This window comes from Lepus europaeus, chromosome 6 (genome assembly GCF_033115175.1).
Source record: "Lepus europaeus isolate LE1 chromosome 6, mLepTim1.pri, whole genome shotgun sequence".
Taxonomy (NCBI): Eukaryota; Metazoa; Chordata; class Mammalia; order Lagomorpha; family Leporidae; genus Lepus; species Lepus europaeus.
In genome coordinates this window covers 66,345,073-66,367,745 of record NC_084832.1, presented here as the reverse complement: position 1 = coordinate 66,367,745, position 22,673 = coordinate 66,345,073, and the positions used below count along the sequence as shown (strand labels likewise).

At 39.7% G+C, this 22,673-nt stretch overlaps 1 protein-coding gene and 1 pseudogene across 43 annotated transcripts in view; one reads left to right on the top strand and one right to left on the bottom strand.

The window, feature by feature from the left end:
* LOC133761687 (cellular tumor antigen p53-like) overlaps nt 1-16,866 on the top strand; it is a 44,299-nt pseudogene extending 27,433 nt beyond the window's left edge.
* Nucleotides 1-22,673, bottom strand: part of LOC133761682 (phosphatidylinositol 3,4,5-trisphosphate 3-phosphatase TPTE2-like) — a 99,190-nt gene that overhangs the window by 27,082 nt on the left and 49,435 nt on the right. For 42 of the 43 annotated variants that reach the window (XR_009866214.1, XM_062194270.1, XM_062194275.1 and 39 more), the window contains 12 exons: nt 19,996-20,115; nt 18,573-18,672; nt 18,385-18,448; nt 17,246-17,310; nt 16,459-16,519; nt 15,442-15,523; nt 15,250-15,338; nt 9,550-9,611; nt 8,196-8,276; nt 5,094-5,199; nt 3,357-3,448; nt 314-406 (listed from right to left, as the gene is read on the bottom strand). Coding sequence is in view for 42 of the 43 variants with exons in the window: in XM_062194270.1 (XP_062050254.1) it covers nt 314-406; nt 3,357-3,448; nt 5,094-5,199; nt 8,196-8,276; nt 9,550-9,611; nt 15,250-15,338; nt 15,442-15,523; nt 16,459-16,519; nt 17,246-17,310; nt 18,385-18,448; nt 18,573-18,672; nt 19,996-20,115 (1,015 nt within the window). In the remaining variant the exon portion in view is untranslated. The remainder of the gene's footprint in view (nt 1-313; nt 407-3,356; nt 3,449-5,093; nt 5,200-8,195; nt 8,277-9,549; nt 9,612-15,249; nt 15,339-15,441; nt 15,524-16,458; nt 16,520-17,245; nt 17,311-18,384; nt 18,449-18,572; nt 18,673-19,995; nt 20,116-22,673) is intronic. The other variant, XM_062194303.1, reaches the window with a different exon arrangement.

Sequence of the window (22,673 nt, the reverse complement as noted above, 5' to 3'; positions counted from 1 at the left end):
TTAGCACCTTGGTTTTTGTGAACTTTTTGAATAATAATATATATATCAAGTAGAATTTAGAAAAACACAAATGAGCTTATTAATACCTGTGAATTATATAGAACTTTTTAAAAAAAGAGCAAAAAATCTTAGATTACATGTGTTTTTCTTTTTTGAAAATATGTTAACGATATGATGCTTTCTTCTCATTCCTGGTTATGGATTGACGTCTCTCATCTCTGCTCTTGGGATTTGTAGTAATAGACATCCTAAACCAAAATCAATCAAAAGAGGAAACAACTACAACAGCAGAAGTAATTTCATGAATACTCACCCGAGAGAGAAATCTGACTTTAATGTCGTCATATAAGATGGGACAGTTCAACAATTCAATAATGACTCTGTCAGTTTCGATATCATGGAATATCTGTGAATGAACACATGAAATTCAGAGCTAAAAATCTAGCTGCTGATGGGATCTGTAAAACTGAAGTGGTTTTCACTTATCCAGCCTTTCTGTATTTATCAAGTACTCTTAGCCTCATAGCAAACTCACTATATATATTAATAAATATAACCTGTCGGGGCTGGCGCTGTGGTGTAGTGGGTAAAGCTGCAGCCCGCAGTGCCGGCATCCTGTATGGGCGCTGGTTTGAGTCCCGGTTCTCCACTTCCAACCCAATTCTCTGTGAAGGCCTGGGAAAGCAGTGGAGGATGGGCCAAGTTCTTGGGCTCCTGCACATTCCTAGGAGACCCAGAGGAAGCTCTTGGCTCCTGGCTTCAGATTGGCGCAGCTCTGGCTGTTGCAGCCATCTGGAGAGTGAATCAGCAGATGGAAGACCTCTCTCTCTCTCTCTCTCTCTCTGCCTCTCCTTTCTGTGTGTAACTCTGACTTTCAAATAAATAAATAAATCTTTAAAAAAGTAAATGTAAACTGTCTTTTCTGTAAAGTTGTGAGTCTAAATTTCTGTAACGTGGTTTCAAAATTATATTGGGACACTTTTGAAAAGCAAAGTGTTTGGTTTATTTTCAATTAAGTTTAGTCACATAAACATTACTGTTTAATGTGTTATGGTTTTCATAAGTTGGACCACTTTTGATAATACACTAAAATCTTCAGTTTTAAAGTTGACACTGCCATTCAAGAAGCAATACAGAATGCTTAATCCAAAATCATGTGTTGTTGATGGGATCATTGGTAAGCTCCATTGCAGGCTGTTAAATGAAGTGATTAACGATAAACTTTCTAGGAGGAACAGATTTGGAATTATACTAAATATTTCTTTGTTACAGATTTATTTTTATATAATGTATACAAAATGAGAAAGACTTATGCTGGGCCCTGTGAAAAGCATAATAAGATATAGACTCAGTCAATCCTTTCAGGGAGCTGTGCATGTAAAGAATAATAGTATAACTAATGTCAGGCTACATGGTGAAGACTGAGTGTGCTGTTATGAACTGCAGGGGGTGGTGTTATTAGGCAATATAGAGTAGAGACTCTTCAAGGAGATAGCTACTGAGTTGAGTATGGAAGGGTTTGAATAAATAAAAGAGAGCACTGAAAATAGAATCTAGTGCATACATTGGGACAGAGGAGAGGGGGACAGAGGAGAGGGAAAAGACAAGCAGAAACATGAAGTAGAAATTAGAATTATATTCCAAGAACCTGCGAGGATGACCCAGTTTACAAGGAAAAAAAACTCTGCAGCTTAAGTTGCTGATGGAAATAAGCTCAGGTTGGATATGGTTATTGTATCTTGAGAGTTCAAGATCCATGGAAATAAGAGTGAAGTTGCTAGAGAGTATTGGGGAGAGGGGTATTTTATGTGTCAAAGTGTCCTGACTACTGTCATGAATTAACATCTACTTGGTAATTTATAGTTGACAAATTAATTTTATTTTATTACCTAACTTAATTCTCACAACACTTGAGATGTGATCTTTATTTTTCAGATAAGAATGCTGAACCAAAGATGCTAACTGGCTTTAACTGTGCATAAACTGAGTGTCTTCTGATCTACATACAGCTCTTCACAATGAGAGCAATACTTCAAGATGCATGTTGTAGGACTCTACCCACTACAATGTATAAGAAGAAAGACAAGGTAAGGAGACCATTGTTTAGAAACTTTGTCAGAGCAAATGAGCAAATGGACTAAATAGTGGCAGTGGAAACAAAAGAAAGGAGAATGAAGAAAAATTTCAAAGGAATAATCAGAGGAATTGGTGACTCATTGGATTTAGGTGGACAAGGCAAAGTGAGAATCAAAGATGATACCACATGTGAAGACCTGAGTGAAAGAATGATGGTGCCATCTGCAGTAGCAGAGGAAAAGCTCCATTTGGCAAATTTGGATTTGACTAACCTGTTTGGATTGTTGGGTTAAAGACTGTCCATATTGTAATTTCTACATGTAGCAACAGTGAGTGCTCATTAATATATGTTCCATGACTTAAAGAACAAATAATGTAAAGAAGGGGAATGGCTGAGAGTAGGTTAAGAGTGGGGTAGTCACAGAAAAGAAAACACAAATGTCAAGGATCAGGACCAGGTGAATGCCCTCAGCTAGGAAAGGCAAAGAAAAAAAAAAAAAAAAACCACAGGGGGACAGGACAAGGAGGATTAGTGTCAGGAATAGAAGCATGGGAGGGTCTTCTGAATGTTTACAGTTTCTAGACTCATGAAAGAAGCTTTCTTATTGTTCCACAAAAGTCTATATAGTTAGGCATCACTTCAACATTTTAGCAAACCATTGTCTACTAGGGTCCCATTGCTTTGGGTAAAGAGACTCCTCTTTCATCCATATGCTTGCATAGTTTCTCATAACACTAACTCACAGAACTGTTGGTTAGAGTCATCTGGAACATTGCTATATCTACAGATAGCTGAGACCCATTCCAGATTTCCTGAATCATACCTTGGAGGCACAGATGATGAATTTGCATCTTTACAAGCCCCTAGGAGATTTTCTTGTATGCTACAATTTGAAATTTTAGTGCTGGACAGTAAAAGGTAAAATGACCAAGAGGAAAAAAATATGGCTAAAAATAACTACAATCTGAAATTAAAATCTTGATAGATTCCTGGTAAAATGCTCAGCATTTGTGGGAACCTAAAAGGCAAAGCCACAATTTACAATGATATATATTTTAGAAAATACCTTGGGACCCCCCCCCCCTTTTTTTTTTTTCAAACAATTTGGTTAACTTAGCTCTGGTTTGCATCTAAACTTATGGTTTCCATGTTAGATGGTAACTACAAAGCAGCATAACATCTTCTTTGTGGTGAGTGATGGTTCAGAAGGCCAACATGTTGATTTAACTTTGAGCTTTAAAAAAACTTCAGAATTTTCAATTCATATGCTTTCTCTTACCTTGCAGTTTTTAGAAGATGAACATGAAAAGACTGTCTGTTGTTTTGTAGCTATTTGAATTTTTAGGTCACTTCCATCGCCTTTTCCAACATCTGTATAAAATTAAAAAGATAGGCACACTAATGAGGAAACAATAAAATATTCTAGCTGGTTCAAAGTACCACGCACTGACAGGCATATAGTAAATGATGCAATGAACCCACGACTAGATGCAAATGGGCTAGTAACCAATTGCATTCCACTGAACATATCCAATTTGCATTTCTATGTAGAAAAGTTGTTTGCATTATCACTTTTCTACATCTTGCAGAGGAAAGAGCTCAAAGACAATGAAAGCTGGAGAAAGTGTGCAGTCACAGACATTACCCATCTAAGAGCCTCTCACACTTTTTCCTCTGTCTCCCTAGCTCCTTTCTCTTGTTGTCACAACCATTTGAAAGATATTTTTACTCAAAAATCAAACTGATCCCAGTAAGTTTGGCCCACTTATTTACCTGGGTGCAGGACGAATTTTAACTTGTCCAACAGTCCTTCCTGAGTTGGTTTACAAACTAAGACATGTGGAAAGCTGAACACCCAGGATCTTGGAATCTCAGATTGTCTTTTATTTGTTTGTTTGAAAGGCAGAGTTACAGAGAGAGAGAGAGACAAAGATCTTCCATCTACTGCTTCACTCCCACAAATGGTCACAACATCCAGGGGTGGGCCACAGTGAAGCCAGAAGCCTGGAACTCCATCTGAGTCTCCCTTGTAGGTACCAGGGGCCCAAGCACTCAGGCCATCCTCTGCTGCTCTCTCAGGTGCACCCACAGGGATCTGGATTTGGAACAGCACTTAAGTGGAATGATAAAACTGTAGGCAGTGGTTTAGCCTTCTGTGCCACAATGCTGGCCCCTGAGATTGAGGTTTTCCAAGCCTCTATTTCATGTTAGTCTGAGACAAGCAAATCATGCCATAAAATTCCACACAACTTCACCTACAATAACTAGAAGTTGTAAATTTGAGCAACTCCTTATTTTTTCCAGATCTGCACCTTACAGTTGTAAGCATTGTCTCTACAGGGTTTTTTTTTTTTTTTTTTTTTTTTTTTTAAGATTTATTTTATTTATTTGAAAGACAGTTAAAGAGAGAGGTAGAGACAGAGAGACACCCGCTGGTTCACTCCCAGGATGGCCACAACGGCCAGAGCTGTGCCAATAGGAAGCCAGGAGCTTCTTGCAGGTCTCTCACGTGGGTGCAGGGGCCCAAGAACTTGGGCCATCTTCTACTGCTTTCCTAGGCCATAGCAGAAAGCTGGATCAGGAGGAGCATCAAGGACTAGAAACGGTGCCCATATGGGATGCCGGCGCTTCAGGCTAGGGCTTTTAACCCACTGCACCATAGCACTGGCCCCTTCTACAAGGTTTAAATAAAACCCAAAGTGGTATTAAGAAAGAAGACACAATCTTAGGATATAATATCAGACTGACACAAAAATTCCCAAATTTTTAAATGATTTTTAGGCTTTGAATTTTGAGAAACTATTTTACTCTCATTGTTCCTATGAGAGAAAGGTGTTAAAACTTCATTAGGCTGAAATGCCCGTGACTTCCCTGAAATGGTTTAAAACTCACAAAGATTTCTTTAGATGCCCTAGTACTAGTAAAGCTCATCTGTATATATCCACAAGCAAATCTTCCCAAAGAATGGGAACATTGTTGCTTCTGTCCAGTTTTTCAATTATACAAAAACACTTACTATGAATTGAAGAAATGATAATTTTGTATGGTGTGAGGATTTTTTTTGGTGGGAGAGTCCAGTTGTAGAGATTTTTCACATTCTCAAAATAGCCAACATATCTGCTCTGCAAAGAAACAAAAGCTTCAGGTTACATGAGGAAGAAAAGCTGAAAATCAGAAATTCCTATTGTGAGGGCAGGACTTAGAGCTTGGTAAGGGCAGTAAGAAATTAAGAAATCACTTGCTGGATTTTGTTATAAGACAGAGTGTTTTTATGTATGTGGCCTCAAAACTACCTTAGGAAACAATACTGAACTAAGTGCTATGGGAGGAAACCAGAAAGGAATCAGGTCTGGCTTATAGGGTGCTTATAATTATGATTGTGTTTTAGACTACAACATTATCCATGTGTGGATAGAAGCAAGGTTGTGACTGAGTTACAGGAAGCTTTGTGATTGGGTGAAGAATAGCCTATGATAATGGAAGAATGGTATTTGCAAACTCAGGAGGAGACCTGCATCTCTCAGGTAGATTCTTGGGCATTTTTACCTTACCTCTGCCGGCTAGAGTTTCTTTACTTATCATTTTCTCAGTTCTGTTTTTGCAAAGAAGTTCTGGAATTTTCTTGGTTTCATCCTTTCTGTGATAAACTTACTCATACAAAGTCTGTCCTTGAGTCTTTCTTAAGGAAGTTGAACAGTTCTGGCACTGAACCAACAGGACTCAGAAGTTCACAGATTCTTCTTTTCCCATTGGGAAGTTTAATAAAATTAAGTGTTGTACTTTCTATGAGAAAGAGCAGCCATGAGATAGTCTCATGCAAGTTCTTAACTCAGGGATAGATGTAATGTGACCAGGAGACTGGCCCACTGGGAGGGTCAGAATGTGATGGTGTCTGGAGAATTATCACTTGACATAAAGGAACCTCTTCCCCGGGGCCTTGCCAAGAGAGCTCTCAAATCTGAAGTCTGCAGCTGAGTTCTTCTATTGCTATCCCAGTGGATCAGAAGACATTCAGGTGTAGCATATGGTGTGCTAGTTCTGGACTAAAGTCAGGATAACTGTGCAGGACTAAAGGAGAAATGGAGAAAGGGAGATGTATGGGGAGAGTCAATGAAGGAGCTACATTTCACATACCCATGGCTCCTGCCACCAGATTCATGGCATGAAGACACACAGTGCTGAGAAGCTGGGAAATAGCAAAGGGTCTTATTGTCTTAGAGCACAGGATATGTGACAGCACTTAATGAAGAAAAAATTTGAAAAATCAAATTGCAGATCTTGAGAGCCAGGTTAGAACATATAGTTGCTATTGGCAGCAGGGAGCCATCATGGATTTTGAGCATGGAAACAGCGTGATTAAAGATGGACTTCAGTAAGTTGATGTATTACTTTTATCCTAGGGTGTATGTATATCTTGTTTTTTGCTTGTTTGGCTTGGGTATGGGAGAAAAGTATTAGTGAGTAAAGGCTGAATTCTTTTGTCCTAACCAAAGATCTAGGGCGAGAAGTTACTGTGTGCTGCTTTCAAAGCCCAGTGTAGTTATTCAGTTGCCATCACTTCACTCAAAGTCTCTCATTTATAGCTACATTCACATCTCCCTAAAGATTCTCAATCAGCTCTCACTTTGGTCTTAGGGGAACAATAAATAGAAGCTGTTCACAGCATGGACTATACTGGGCTTCAGATTTGACAGATCTAGATTTGAGTTCTTGGTTCTAGTGGTTAATTTCTCTGAACTTCAATTTCATAATCTGTAAAATGGGATTCATAATAGTGCCTACTCACAGAGTTACTGAGAATATTAAATTAGGTAAAGAATATAAAACCCTTAGCATGTGTCAATAAAGTCTAGATTGTTGTAAACTCTATCAGATAAATGTTTTGACTTCTGCAATAAACAGATCACAAGGAATAAACATGAGATGGGAAACAGAAACAGAAAGAGACCTAAGAGAGGTAGCATCCAAATGATATGTATGGGCCTTGTTTGTATTGTAACTGAAACAGTTTTCTAAGTATCTTAGACAATTATGAAAATTTAAAAATAAACTCAAAATTTGAAATTATTAAGATTTTATAAGGCATACAGTATTTGATGTGATAAATGGTATTAAGATTTTTGGGTTCTCTTGAGACCTTACGTTAGATGTCATACCAAAATACTTGTGGGATAAAATGAACTCATGGCTATAATTTCCTTCAGAATAACCCAGGTTTGGTGAAACAGAGTGGAATAGGGTTGAGGAATTTGAATAGAGAGGAGAGAGAATGAATAAACCATGATTGGTTGGTTATGAGATAAAGTGGCATGTTGAGTAAAAATGGATTTGTTGTATAATTGTCTTTTTTGCATATGTTTGAAACTATCTATAATCTTTTTAAAAGGAAAAAATTCAGCAATCTCCACATCAATATTATAAATCTTAAATGAGATAGTTTTAAGTTTAGAAGCATTTGGGGTATATTAGAGGTCTTCCTTCCATTGGTTCACTCCCCAAATGGCTGCTATGGCCGACGCTGCGCTGACCCGAAGCCAGGAGCCAGGTGCTTCTTCCTGGTCTCCCATGGGGGTGCAGGAGCCCAAACACTTGACCCATCCTCCACTGCCCTCCTTGGCCATAGCAGAGAGCTGGATTGGAAGAGGAGCAACCGGGACTAGAACCTAGTGCCCATATGGGATGCCAGCACTGTAGGTGGAGGATTAACCAAGTGAGCCACGGTGCCGGCCTCTATTTTCCTTTTTATTTAACCATCAAAATATAGACATTCCCTCTCCCTCCCCAACCACTCTCTTCTATGGGGAAATCAAAGGCAACTGAAACCTTTAGGGGCCTGGAATCTTAGGTATTAGACTTGCCTATTACAGGAAAGTAATCAACTCCTGAACTCTGTACACAACAAATATCAAATGCTCTAGGGAGGACCCACTGCTCCTCAAGCATGGGCAGCGACTGAGGTATAGCTTTTGGTCCTGAGGAGGAGTTAAAGCCTGCTGCAGGGCACCCAAGGGCCACTGCCTGATATCCAACAGAGAAGAGTCTAAAGTGAAACCATGTGTCAGGGGCTAATCTTAACCCACTCCCCCCAAAGAAGTGCCCCTTTAAAAAGAAAACTTACTTGGGAGGGAGTTTCAATTCCTTGGAATTTACTACTGATGGTGTGATCAGTACGTCGACTTGCAAAATAAGCAAGACTTTCCTATAGAAAAGGAACAACAAACAATGGTTCATCTGCAATCTTCCCTTTCCCATAGTAGATGTTTTTTAAGTTTCTAAGGACACATTATTTCCTTAAGGGGGAGCATTCTGTGAAGAGAGGCTACTCAAAATAACAGTATTAAAAAGGCTACATCAAAGATATGTCTCATTCAAAGATTCCTGCATACGTGGACTTTCAGAACTAGAATGCCCTTAGAAACTATTTGATCCAACTCTTCTTTCTACCTTCCAGTATACAAATGAGAAGACTAAGATGAAAAGAAAATGAAACTGTAATCCACTTTAGTAAACCCATGATATACACACAGACATGGGCATACACACACATCCATCAAACATTGATATTTTCTAATTTCCATTTTAGAAGTGAAACACTATTCAGTAAGTTGCTTTTACAACTCACTGAAACATAATGATGTATGACTTAAACACCTATTTTCCAAACTTGTGTATCTTAAATTATAAGACAGAAGTGGCTAGATTAGAGAGCTGACTGTTGTGCATAACCCTCAGCTACTCTTCTCTCTACTGCAGGCCAGCAGACCAGAGCTGCTGGAAGTAGGGACTTAAGTGGCAGCTTCCAAAAAATATGGCAGAAAAATGAGCCCTGCTTTAAGACATGGGAACAACTCACCTTCTCTTCTCAGTAATTTCCACAGATTACAGTTATTATGTATATTGACTACGCAAAAATAGTAATTAACCATGAGAGACTCTGAGTGGGAAAGCAAAGCCTTTTGTGTATATACAGCAATTTTAAGGATAGCCAAGGTCCTCTGCAAAATGCATCTAATTAATCTGGATATTATTCTCATGAGGAAGTCCTGCAACACTTTGCATTTGTATAACTTGGCTTTACTGACCTCACTTAATCCTGCTCCTATTAGATCCCACCTGTATTTAAAAGATTAATAGTGTATACATCATGATTTTTTTTGCATTCATTTTTATTTTTAAAATATTGATTTAAAGTTATTTATGCTAACTACTGAGATTTTTGATATTCCCTTAAATTTTATGCCTCACGCATTTTACCCTAGTCCTTGTCCAGAGTAAGAAGTAGTCATTTACTAATTTCATAGTGGATATGAAACAAAGGAGGAGCCAACCAATACTTTCTAATGACCCACTCTCCAATTACAGTTTCACTTAACCATTGGGACTCAGAGAGTCACCATAACATCCTAGCAGTGATGTTTCAGAATTGGCGATTTCAGTAAGCACAAGACAGATTGTAGTAACATGTTTCATACCTTTGCAGTACCAAAGATCTGATTAGCAATGAGGCAAGCACAGACCATTGTCCCAGTTCTTCCTAGAAAAGAAAAGTTAGTTTAAGAAGCTAGTTCATGGTAGAACTTAGTATGAAAATACACTCAGAAGTATCCAGAGTGTATTTTTGATAGACTTTTTTACACCCTGAATGTGCTTGTCAAAAATAGTTTAGTAATAGCCAAGATATTTCACTGTTTTTTGGTTGTATCTGGAATTTGGTTCTGTAAATGGACATGATACACTTGTGCACATGTGTACTTGTCTTGAATCACAGATGCTGGGAAGCACACTGGAGGCAGTCAGTTCTGCTTAGGACTCCAGGGCTAAAGCCTCACTTGCTAATTAGGAACTAATTCTATACTCTATGATCCATATAACATAAATAAAAATATCTATAAAAGTTAAAAACAGGGGTCAGAGTTGTGGCACAGCAGGTTAAGCTAGTCCATTTCAGATCCAGCTCCTTGCTAATGAGTCTGGGGATTCAGCAGATGACCAAAGTACTTGGGCCCCTGCCACCCATGGGGGAGACCCAGGAAGAGTTCCAGGCTCCCGGCTTCAGCCAGCCCCAGCCCTGGTCATTGTGGCCATTTGGAGAGTGAACTACTTGATAGAAGATCTCTGTGCCTCTCCCTCTCTCTTTCTGTGCCACTGCCTTTCAAATAAATTAAACATTCTTTTAGAAAAAAGAATAAAACCAGGATCACAACTCAAAATGGCTTCTAGCATTTGCAATACTCATTGTTTCTTCCATAGAGTATTTAATTGTAGTACAAAAGTTTTTAAACATATGAAAGCATACAGAACAGGATAGTGAACCCTCATGTACTTTTCCTGATTTTGTAATTACTGATATTTTGCTGAACTTGGTTAATTTCCCTCTCCTCTTTCCTTGCTTCTCTCCTACCCCTCCCCTCTCCTCTATCCTCTCTTCTTCTGTGCCATCTCCTTTCTTTTCCACTGTTACATTTTAAAGCAAATCCTTGACCTTATGCTTCATGTCATTTATCCTCAAAATTTCTCGAGTTTTATTTGAATTTCTATTTTTCATCTGCCATACAAAATTTAACTTTAAAAACATGTTGTTTCCTGGGGGCCACTGTCAAGGGCACAGGTAGCCACTGGGCTGCGGGGGCACCTGGCGTCCGGGGCTGTGACATGCTCTCCAGAGGACTGGCCAAGTCTGTCACCTGCACGTACTCCCCCTGCCTCAACAAGCTCTCCTAGCAGCTAGCAAAGACCTGCCCTGTGCAGCTGTGGGTCGACTCAACACCCCTGCCTAGAAGTCTCAACACACAAAGGAAGTTGTCAGACACTGCCCCCACCATGAGCGTTGTTTCAATAGCGATGATCTGGCCCCCATCTCAGCATCTCATCTGGGTGGAGGGAAATCTGTGTGCTGAGTATTTGGATGACAGAAACACCTTCTGGAACAGTGTGGTGTTGCCCTACAGCCACCCGACATTGGCTCTGACTGTACCACCATCCACTATAATTACATGTGTAACAGCTCCTGCATGGGGGGCATGAACTGGTGGCCCATCCTCACCCTCATCACACTGAAAGATTCCAGAGGGAACCAGCTAGGATGGAACAGCTTTTGAGGTGCAAGTGTGTGCCTGTCCTGGGAGGGACCACGGCACAGAGGAAGAAAATTTCTGCAAGAAAGGGGAGTCCTGCCCTGAGCTGCCCCCTGGGAGCTCTAAACGAGCACTGCCAACCACCACCACCGACTCCTCTCCCCAGAAAAAAAAGCCACTTGATAGAGAATACTTCATCGTTAAGATCCGTGGGCATGAGTGCTTCAAGATGTTCCAAGAGCTGAATGAGGTCCTGGAGCTCAAGGATGCCAAGGCCAAGAAGGAACCCCGGGGGAGCAGGGCTCACTCCAGCTACCTGAAGGCCAAGAAGGGGCAGTCTACCTCCTGCAGTAAAAAACTAATGTTCAAGAGAGAGGGGCCCAACTCAGACTGATGTCTCACCCTCTGACCACATTGACGACCCCCATGCCCTCCTACCTTGACATTTTGGGACTCAGGTGCTTGAACCGTACTTGGTAGAGGTGTGCCTTAGAACTCCCAGGAATTCTTCCACTTGCCTTGGCCTGCACTGATGGTATTGGGAGGAAGGGAGGGGCAATGGGAGCTAGGATGGGCCAGCCTTAGCTTTTAAAATTTTGACTGTGAGGAATGTTTTGGGGGAAAAACTTCTCTGAGAAGCAGCCCTAGGCTGGGTAGGAAGCCCAGCCCTCCCGCTGTGCTGAGACCAGGGATGTGACCACAACTTCATGAAATGCTGATCATGCCTACCTCACAGGGTCTGCTGTGAGGATTAATGAAATGCTGTGTGGCTGGCCCGGAAAGCACCCTTTATTATAGGGTGGCTGGTATGTGGCACCCTTGTGGGTGCTGGTTCCCTGCCCTCCTGCTGGCTGGGTTGACAGCTTCACTGGTTGGGCACCTGTTCTGTGCTTGTGCAGCCAAATCCTGCCCAGTCTCTTAGTGACAATGGCACCTGAAAGAAGTCCTGCCCCATCCTACGCCTGGAGGATTCCATCTCATGTACCATCTGCATCTACTAAGACCTGTTTCACTTTCCCCCCAATGCTCAGGGTCAATTTCTTTTGCACCTTGCAAGGCACATCTGCATTTGTCACCCCAGTTCTCTTCCCTTTTTATATCCCCTTTTTATATCAGTTTCTTATTTTACAATAAAACTTGACTACCATCCTGTGTCTCAAAAAAATAAATAAAAATGTTTCCTTAATTACTGTAGCTTTTTACTTAGTACACACTGAACCTAATTACTTTATGTAATTCCAAACTTATTTTTACCTGAGATGCACAGAATTTTCTGTCATTTAAAAAATGTTTAATGAACCGCTAAATTGCTTTCTTAGTCTGTCATTGTAAACACTATTCTAAGCCAGGTACTTCCAAAGAGGAGTTTTTCTACCTCTTGCACGAAGTTTCCTGAAAAGGAGGCTACTGATCAACAGCTTGGTTGGCCCCTGACTCCAGCTTCCTCCTAATACAGACTTTTGGAGGAAGTGGTGATGGCTCAAGTAATTTGATTCCTGCCATCCACATTGAGAGACCAGCACTGTATTCCTGGCTCCTGGCTACTACTAGGGCTGATGTTCTGAGTATTTGGGGAACGAACCAGCAGATGGGAGTGCCAGTGCTCTCTTTGTCTCTCCCCTCTAATATAATAATACTAAAAAAAAGAGCTACCAACAATAATCTAATAATTTGGTACTTTGAAAAGATTGATAAAATTGAAGAAAATCCCTGGTGAAACTAATAAAAGAAAATAAAGACAAGGCATCAAGAAAGCTACATAGGAAATAAAAAGGGAAGCACACTGTAGATATTAGAATAGTAAGATTATATGTTGAACAATTTGATGCAAAGACATTTAAAATTGTAGATAAAATGGACAAATGCTTGGGAAAATACAACTAACTAAAATAGATACAAGAAATAGTTTTAAACAATCCTATATCTAACAAAATCTGATTTACAACTTGAAAACATCCACAGAGAAAACTGTAGGGCAATGTGGCTTCACTAGGGAGTTCTAGCTTACATTTAAGGAGAAAAAAAAATAATAACCAAGTTAAACAGACTCAGAGAATAAAAAAGAAAGGAAATACAACCTAGTTCATTTTGTGAAGCCAACAGTTGAAATTAACATTATGAGGGAAAATAAAAAAAGAATAGCCAATCATACCCATGGCCCGGATACAAGAACCATAAACCAAACTATCAACAGAATCCAGCAGCTTTCTATGAAGAAGGTAATATAAGTACCACATGCTAACCGAATGCATCCCTCCCACCATGATGCCATCTAACATGCTGTGATGCAACCAAGGAGCTTTACCAGGACCCAAACACATGGGGTTGCCTGATCCTGGACTTTCAGCCTTCAAATTTGTGGTCTAAATAAACCACTTTTTTTTATAAAGTACCCAGCCTTTGGTATTTTTGCTACCACAACAGAAAATGGACTATGAAAACCACTGTGAATATAAAGTATAAAATATTATTGAAGGGCAAAATGATTCAAATTAATAGATAACCTAGTTGTCAGTTCTCCCAAATTAATAAATTCAGTTCCTTTCCAATGAAAATCCTAAACATATTGTGAAAACTGACAAAATTATTCTAAAGTTGAATGTGAGAATCAAGTTGTAAGAAGAACCAAGGGGTCAGGGAAAAGATGGCAGCTTAGAAACAGGAAAATCCAAGTCACATGGGGTAAAATAGGTAGTTAAAAGGGAGGGAGTTTACATGCAGGAGATAGACCTGCAGGAAATTTACAACAGGAAACCCAGTTGGCCAACACAGACTGGGCAGGTACATGCTGAAAGGGAAAATAAGAAGGAGAAACAGAGGAGATGCAGCAGGCACAGGTTGTTGGGGTGGAGGGTGCCATCCCCCAGTGGATCAGGTTAGGTGGAATTAGGTGTCCATGGAGCTGGGAGTAGCAGCAGCAGGAGGAGATAGGTGAACTGCTTTTGAAGTTCCAAGAGGGGAAAAAAAGAGAAGTCATAAAAAAAGCAAACAGATCAGTACTACGCTGTCCGAATCCTTTGCCCCCTGCCCATCCAGACCTGCAGCTGGCCCACAGAAGCCATCTTTAATGTTTACATTCTCGAACATAGACCTTGGCCTACCAAACACACAAACATCAACTGTGGGAGCCATCCCACGACACCTCCCACACAGGAGCGATGTCCACACTATCTCAGAGGAGCTTCTTCCCCACCATGCAAGTCAGGCAACAAGGAAACTCGAGCCCATTAAATCCATCATTGAAAACTCATCTGGGTCTCAGTAGGTGGGGCTAAGTGCACCACAGCTCACCCAACTCCACCATGATTGACAGGTGAACAGGACTCTGGTAGATAGTGCTCTGTGCTTCCACTTGAAACGCACACAGAGCAGCACATAACAGAAATCTCACAAGACAAATTCTGTAAATTTATAAATATTTATGTGTAATATATATTTATACACACATATGCTGAAAACAAAGCTAAAGCCTGAAATAAGAATAAGGAAGACAATATGAGTCCCCCAAAGGAACACTACAACTCTTCACTAATAGAAGCTGTAGATGAAGCGAGTGAGGATATGTCAGTTCCTGAAAGATGAGATAAGGCTGAGAGGGATTAGAGATTAATAGAGAATAAACTAACATGCAATAGATGGTGTTAGAACAATTGACTATATGTATATAAAAAGAAATACATCCATTTCAATTTTTAAAATTCCAGTATTAAGGGGCTGGTGCTGTGGTGCAGCAGCTAAAGTCACTGCCTGCTGCTGTTGGCATACCATATGGGTTCAAGTCCCAGCTGCTGTACTTTGATCCAACTCCCTACTAATGAGCCTGGGCCCCTGCATCCATGTGGGAAACCCAGAAGCAGCCCTGCCTCCTGCCTTTGGATGTGCCCAGCTATGGCCATTGCAGCTAAATGTGGAGTAAATCAATGGGTAGAAGCCCGCCCCTCCATCTCTCCCTCTGTCTGTAACTCTGCCTCTCAAATAAATAAATCTTTAAAAAATTCTAAATTTTAAAACTTACTCATATTGTTTGATAGTAAGATGAATCTGTTTTATACTTTAATATACCTTTTGAATTTCTTCAGGAAAAAAAAATGCTATTACCTTTGCCGCCTTTGCAGTGAATCACTACTACGTTCTCCTTGTCTTGAGCCAGCCACATATTTACTTCTTTGGTGAACACCACCATCTCGCTGATTTTAAAAGTTAGACTTTTAGTTGAATTAAAATTTTCCAAAACAATAAAGCCCAATGTATCTTGCCCTCTTCTCATAGCCAGTGTGGCATAAAAGTTACCTGAGAGTAGGGACATTATGATCATCAATCATGATTCTTTGGACTCTGTTATGAAAATGTTCAGGATTATAAGCTCTTTCACCTAAAATAAATCATAGAGATGTCATATTTTCATAACTAATAATAAATGAGTTATGAACATGTTAAAGTTTTCTATTGAAATTCCTTATCAAAAGGAGTTTTCTGAGTGGCTCTAGCTGCTCTAAAACAAACTTGAGGGCCTCAAAAACATAAAAAGATTAGTGACTTATCCTATGGATAAGTTACTAATCCAACTGACTTTTGAATAGCCTTTACTTTAACTTTTTAGCAGATGATTCATTATACTATTGTAAGATAGTTGAAAACAATGGAGCAAAGGCAGTGTAACTGGCCAAAAATCTTTCCCTCGGAAAATGTCCATTTAATAAACAAATAGAGGAAAAAATCAGGAGAGACGAGTGGTAACCTAAGGATATCATTTGTTAATATTCTTTAAAGGTTTAGTTTCTTTTTTTAAAATTTTAGTCTACTCTATAATCACAGGCGTAATTCACCACTAACCATAGTATGCAACAAATAAAAAGAAGACAACAGTTCCACAGGAGTATAAACAAGGACTAACAAGGACTAAAAATGACAATCCTCCCCACTCCCGCTTAGAACACTGCTGTCATCACAACTCACTCCTAGCAGATAGAGAATTCCTTTTTTTGGTCTGTGTCCTCAATGCAGTGTTCCAGGGAAAATAGAAAGTTTTCTTAACCCTAAAACCACTGGAGTAGACCAAACCTAAAATGCTTCACCTCCACTTCTGCCTCTTGGGTTCTAACAGGCTTGTCTCTGTTGAAGGGCACTTTGTGCCACTGAGCTCAATCTTCCTATTAAATGTACCTGAGCAAGATCAGTATTTTTGAACTCACTCTCCTCACTGCCACCAAATGCTTATGATTAAATGATATGTAGAAATGAAATTGTCTTCCTATGTTCATAATTGTTTTCTATCTATAGTAGCAAAATATCAAGTCATGTACATACTGCATAGATTGTAGACTCGGTAATGGTTTGGATGTTTGGTATCCAGGAACCTCACAACTTCCTAAAAGAAACAGACACATATCTTACTATCCAGCATAACCTAGGAATGACCCAGGAGTTAGTTGCAGGAACACAATGTCTCTTACTTCTGTTTGGCTCTCACTCATGCTTCTAGAAGAGATTCATAGAATATGAAGGTACGTGTAGTCCAAGTCATGTCTAACCCATGGATGGTTTTCATACAGTTAACCACGTGTGCTTGGCTACTCAAATTATTCTCTACTCTAGGTAAACATTGTTTACTGCCACCAGAGGAGGAAATTGGCCGGTTAGCTAGCTTTATTTTATTTATTGTCCAAATTCTTAATTCCCAGTTAACATATAGTTCTTATTTACATTATTCTGAATAGATATCATTTTGATAATGAACTTATTATTATGGTCTAAGCATTATATAAATAAATAAAAGCCAAAGTATATAGTATTACTTACTCTGTATATGTATAAAATGATAAATTTTATCAAATTTTAGAAAAGTCATAGCAATATGAAGACATTTTGGTTCATTTCTTTTAAAAACTAATATAGGTCTGTGTGTATATATAATTTTAAAAATACTGGCTATTACTTAAAATACAGCAAAAACTATCTGATATAATCCATTATGATGTTTTATGTTAGAGAGTAAGATTTCAGAGGAATACTAACAAACCTGGGTCAACAGTAAACTATGACTCCACATCTCTCTTCAATGAAAATTGAGTATTTATTAGATAAAAACTCTTACCTTAATTGGATTCCTGTAGAAAGACTGCTTTCCAGAAGATGGAAATGACATGGCGATAATGCGATCTAAAAAGTCACGATAATCACTATTATGAATGTGATTATAGATGTGAAACAATATATGAAAATAATTTAAGTATGTTTAGACTTTTGTTACAGAAAAGAACTTTCAAGGGGTTGGCATAGTGGTATATAGGGTTAAGCTGCTTCCTGTGAGGCAGACATCGCAGATGGGTGTCAGTTTGAATCCCAACTGTTCATCCAGCTCCCTACTAACATACCTGGGAAAGCAGCAGAAGATAACTCAAGTACTTGAGTTTTTGCCACCTATGTGGGAGACCCAGATGAAGCTCCTAGATCCTGGATCCTGGCTTGGGCCTGGCTTAGCCCTCACCAATGCAGCCATTTGGGGAGTGAACCAGTAAATGGCAAATATTTCTCTCTTTCTCTCTCTGTCTTTTTCTCTTTCTCTCTGTCCCCCTCTCCCTCTCACTGTAACTCTGCCTTTCAAATACAATAAAGGAAACTTTGAAAAAAACTTTCAAGATTGAGGTTGACACAAAAAAGCTATCCCAGACACAGGATAACCAAGAGAATATACTAAATTACACAGTGTAATGACCAGTTAAATATCATGGTGTCCTAAGACTCAGTTGATTCTAGTAATGTGCCAGAGTTGTGTTGAGCTCATTCTGGAGCACCTTGTTAAGCACCAAAGGAAAACTGAGAGGTCTGGGTTCCAGTGATTGTGGGAACTTCCAGGGTTTCAACACTCCTGACTCAGAAGACTTTTAAGACCTGCAATGCAGTGGCCTCCATCTCTGGTATTCTAAGAAGAGAAGAGGACTCTCTGGAATCTGCAAGACCCAAGAGAACTATCCGAACTCAATAAGTTCTCAAGAAACTGACAATCATTCAACTTTCTCTAGAGCAGTCAAGTATCCCTGATTTGGTATAATATGGAGATCTTCCATTGTGAGAGTTAAACTACAGATATGTCATACCATCTCACTGGCATATGTCTTTGTGGGGAAAGAAAACTGGGAAGAATATGGCTTAGAAAAAGCAAGGGCAAAATAAAAATTTGCACACAAGAAAAATAGGACAATGTAAGTAAATCAATAGCTAAGCTTAACAAACCAGTTATGTAAGTGAGATCTAGGTCAAATCCATCTCTCCTGTATCGCCTTTTGTTTTCTGAAACCTGAGAGTTCAAAACAATAATTAACTTATTTGTCAAACACAAATCAACTTAGAAGTGAAGAACATTATATAGGCATCTACACCCCTTGCCATTATGTCCCAAAACACAAGTTTTGCCCACTCACCAGTCTTCTGGTCAGCTTTTGGAGTTGTCTGTTTTGGTAAGCCAGATGGAAAACTCTTACCAAAATTATAAGGCGTAGAGGTCGAAGCAGAATGGCCACCCTAACAAACATTTAAAAGATCCATTTTTTTGTTTTAGAAACAGGATTTTATCAGGATGGACAAAGTCTGGAGCAGTGGTTCTTAACTAGGGGCACTTATGCCACCTACCCCTGGCCCTCCTGGCATGATCTGGAGACATTTTGGATTGTCACAGCTGCTGGTATGGGGTGCTACTCACATCTAGTAGATAAATGCCAGGATTGCTGCCAAATACCATACAATGAATAAAGTTTCCCCCTTCCCCCTAACAAAGAATTATCCAACTTAAACTGTCCATAATGATAAAGTTGAGAAATTCATCCTAGAAAAGTGATAAGTTCTTAGAATTTGTTTATTCAACATTTACAGTTGAAGAAATTTTCAAGTTTTCCCCAGCAAAACAAACATATTATTCAACAGTTATTCCCATCAGTAACCCAGGTCCACTACCACTGCTAATGAACATCAAACATACAACAAATTGACACCCTTCCCAAGTGGGCTGTCTGGTAACTAATATTCCGGACTAGTACTTTTCTAACTTGGGCACACATAAATGCGTCATCTGAAAGAGCTTGTTTAAAGATAGCTTGTTTGGGTCCCAGAGATACAGATTTAGGAGGTATGGAATTGGGACCAAGGTATTTTTCTCCTAGCATTTCTGGTAAGCCCTCAAGTGATGCTCAGGTTTCTTATTGAAGACCACATTGGCTTATGCTATTTTCTTTTTTTAAATTTTATTTGAGTACAATTTTCATGTATTTCATATATACAGATTTAGGAACATAGTGGTCCTGCCCGCCCCCATCTGTGGCTCATGTTATTTTCAAACAACTCCAAAGCCTAACACATAACACAGTTAATTGGGTCTGAATTGAAGCCGAGGGAAGCTGGAATACAGAAGAAAGTCAGCTATTTGACTAATGGATAAGCCTGGTGAGCTCCCACCCACTATATGTACATCCCAAATCATATTTGCTTCTGTTCCTCATTGCTCCAGTAGAAAAATTAATTTCCTAATCCTGAACAGTTTTAACTTTGCCTTAACTTTCCTAATTTCTACAATAACTATACTGCAAAACTACCTCTGCATTGCTATCCACAACACTTATTATTTTTCTGTTTTGTTTGCTGTTCTTTGAGACTCATGATTAAAGTCATTCGAATTTTGCCTATGCTAAAATGAAAGGTTGAAGTACTTGGAAATTTATCTAAGATTTCTTTTTTAAGTAGCTTATTTGGTACAGAATCGGAATATTCCAAGTTGAAAAGACTATATGGAATAATTGCCACATAAAATAGAGAAGAAAAAGAAAAAACAGAGATATATCATATGTTTCATACCTTGGTATGTGTTTCAGAAATCTTAGGTCAAAAAAGAAGTAAATGGTATCGATCAAGAGAGTTATTGCAATAATGAAAGCATCTAAGATGTTAAATAGATCAGTAAAATATGTCTTCCTCCTGCAATATAAAAAAAGTTTGTCCCTCACAAGATAGGAATATTTTTAAAGTACATATTATTTGGCTCATTGCCATGAAACATTCTCCTTTCAATAATTATTTAAGATGAAATTTCTAGATTCAACTTTGATAAAAATGAAATGTGAATGGAAATTTTACATATAGGAAATTTATATTCATTAATAGATTCATATATATAACTAAAGCTTTACTATGGCAGTTTCAGTGTAGTAAGAGATAGAGGAGAACCACAGAATAAGAGGTAAGCATTGATTTCATGTGGGTGACAGAAGAAATGTGGGATATTGGGCAGGACTGTTGGGAAATGGAAGTTGAATGTGTCACACTATTAGAGCACCTGGAGCCGTGAGGAGTTATAACAGAGAAGCTTATGAGATGAAGAAGCATCCACTATTTAGACTTGCAAACTCACATTCTGGCTCTGAACCCACACTGGAATACCAGCATGCTTGTGTAGCATCCTTTAGGCAAAGATTAACTCCATTCACCACAGCTTCCTCCTCAATAGTGGCTCCTTCAGACATGGGCACTTGTTCTCCAGGGAATGCTCTTTCTGAGTCAAGGAGGCCCCTTTCAGGGTCTGAGAAACCTGACTATGGGCGACTCTGCTTAGTTCAATGGCATGAGGAAGGGGTGTCAACAGAGAGGAGACACACTGCCTTCTGAGATCCTCTGGATGAAAGGAGGCTGGAGAACTTAGTCCTTGACTCCCCTATTGGTCATGTCCAAGGCTTGCCTCATACCACACACCTTCTCAGAAAGCTGGCAGAGAAAAAGTGACCGCTGCTTCACTACCGAGGCCCTCTAATGGGATGAGCATGCTTCATGTCTCCTCTTCACCTCACTAAAATTTGCATTCTTTTTTTTTTTTTTTTAGAGATTATTTATTTGAAGGGCAGAGAGTTACAGAGAGAAAGAGAAGGGGAAAGGGCAAGCGAGCAAGATCTTCCATCTGCTGATTCACTCTCCTAAATTGCCCAAACAGCTAGGGCTCTGCCAGGCCAGAACCAGGAAATTCCTCCAGGTCTCCCACATGGGTGCAGTGGCCTAGGGACTCGGGTCATCTTCCATTGCTGTCCCAGGTGCATTAGCAGAGAACGGGACTGGAAGTAGAGCAGCCAGGATTCTAACCAGTTGCCATATGGGACGTCGGCACTGCAGGTGGCAGCTTAACCCACTGTACCACAGTGCCAGCTCCAAAATTTTCATCCTGAGATAAGACACAGGGTGATTTGTGATTTATTGTCTAATACTTAGTATACTGTTAAATGCCATTTATGATTCAATTATTAAATATTCATTTTTTTGAATGGCAGAGTGACAAAGACACAGAGATAGAAAGAGACAGAGACAGAAAGAAAGAGACAGAGAGAATGTTTCTTCTTGTTCACTCCCCAAGTGATAGCAATGGCTAAGGGTGGGCCAGGCCAAAGGCAGTAGCCGAGAACTCCATCTAAGTCTTTCATGTGGTGGCAGGGCCCAAATACTTGGGCCATCTTCCACTGCTTTCAGAGAAGTATTATCAGAGAGCTGGATCAGAAGTGGAACAGCTGGGACTCGAACTGTTGCTCTGACATGGGAGGCTGGCATTGCAAAGTGGCAGCCTAGCTCACTGAGTCACAGTTCCAGCACCGTGAGTCAACTCTTAATAAAAGTACCAATATTTGTACTTCATATACATGTTCTTATTTCTTTGTAACTCTGCCTTTCAAATAAATCTTTTTTGGGAATCTGAATTTTTCTGTGGACTTCATTTACTCCCTTACATATTCTAGATATTAATTCTCTGTCAGATACATAGTTTACAAATATTTCTCCCATTCTGTAGTTTGTCTCTTCACTATGATGATTATTTCTTTGACCATGCAGAAGCTTTTTTTTTTTATTTTTTTTATTTTTTTTTTTTATTTTTGACAGGCAGAGTGGACAGTGAGAGAGAGAGACAGAGAGAAAGGTCTTCCTTTGCCGTTGGTTCACCCTCCAATGGCCGCCGCGGTAGCGCGCTGCGGCCGGCGCACCGCGCTGTTCCGATGGCAGGAGCCAGGTGCTAATCCTGGTCTCCCATGGGGTGCAGAGCCCAAGCACTTGAGCCATCCTCCACTGCACTCCCTGGCCACAGCAGAGAGCTGGCCTGGAAGAGGGGCAACCGGGACAGGATCAGTGCCCTGACCGGGACTAGAACCCGGTGTGCCGGCGCCGCAAGGCGGAGGATTAGCCTGTTGAGCCACGGCGCCAGCCAGAAGCTTTTTTGATTAATAAAATTCCATTTGTTTATTTTTGCTTTTGTTGATTGTACTTTTGTGGTCTTATCCAAAAACCCATTGCCCATATTGATGCCTTCAAGTGTTTCTCCTATGTTTTCTTCTAGGTGTTTCACAGTATCAGGCCTTATATTTAGATTGATCTATATTGAGTTGATATTTGTATAGGGTGAGAGGTAGGGAAGGGTGATACTTTAATCTTTTTCTATGGATATTCAGGTTTCCCAACAACATGTATAGAGGAGATTGTCATTTTTCCATGGTATATTTTTGGTG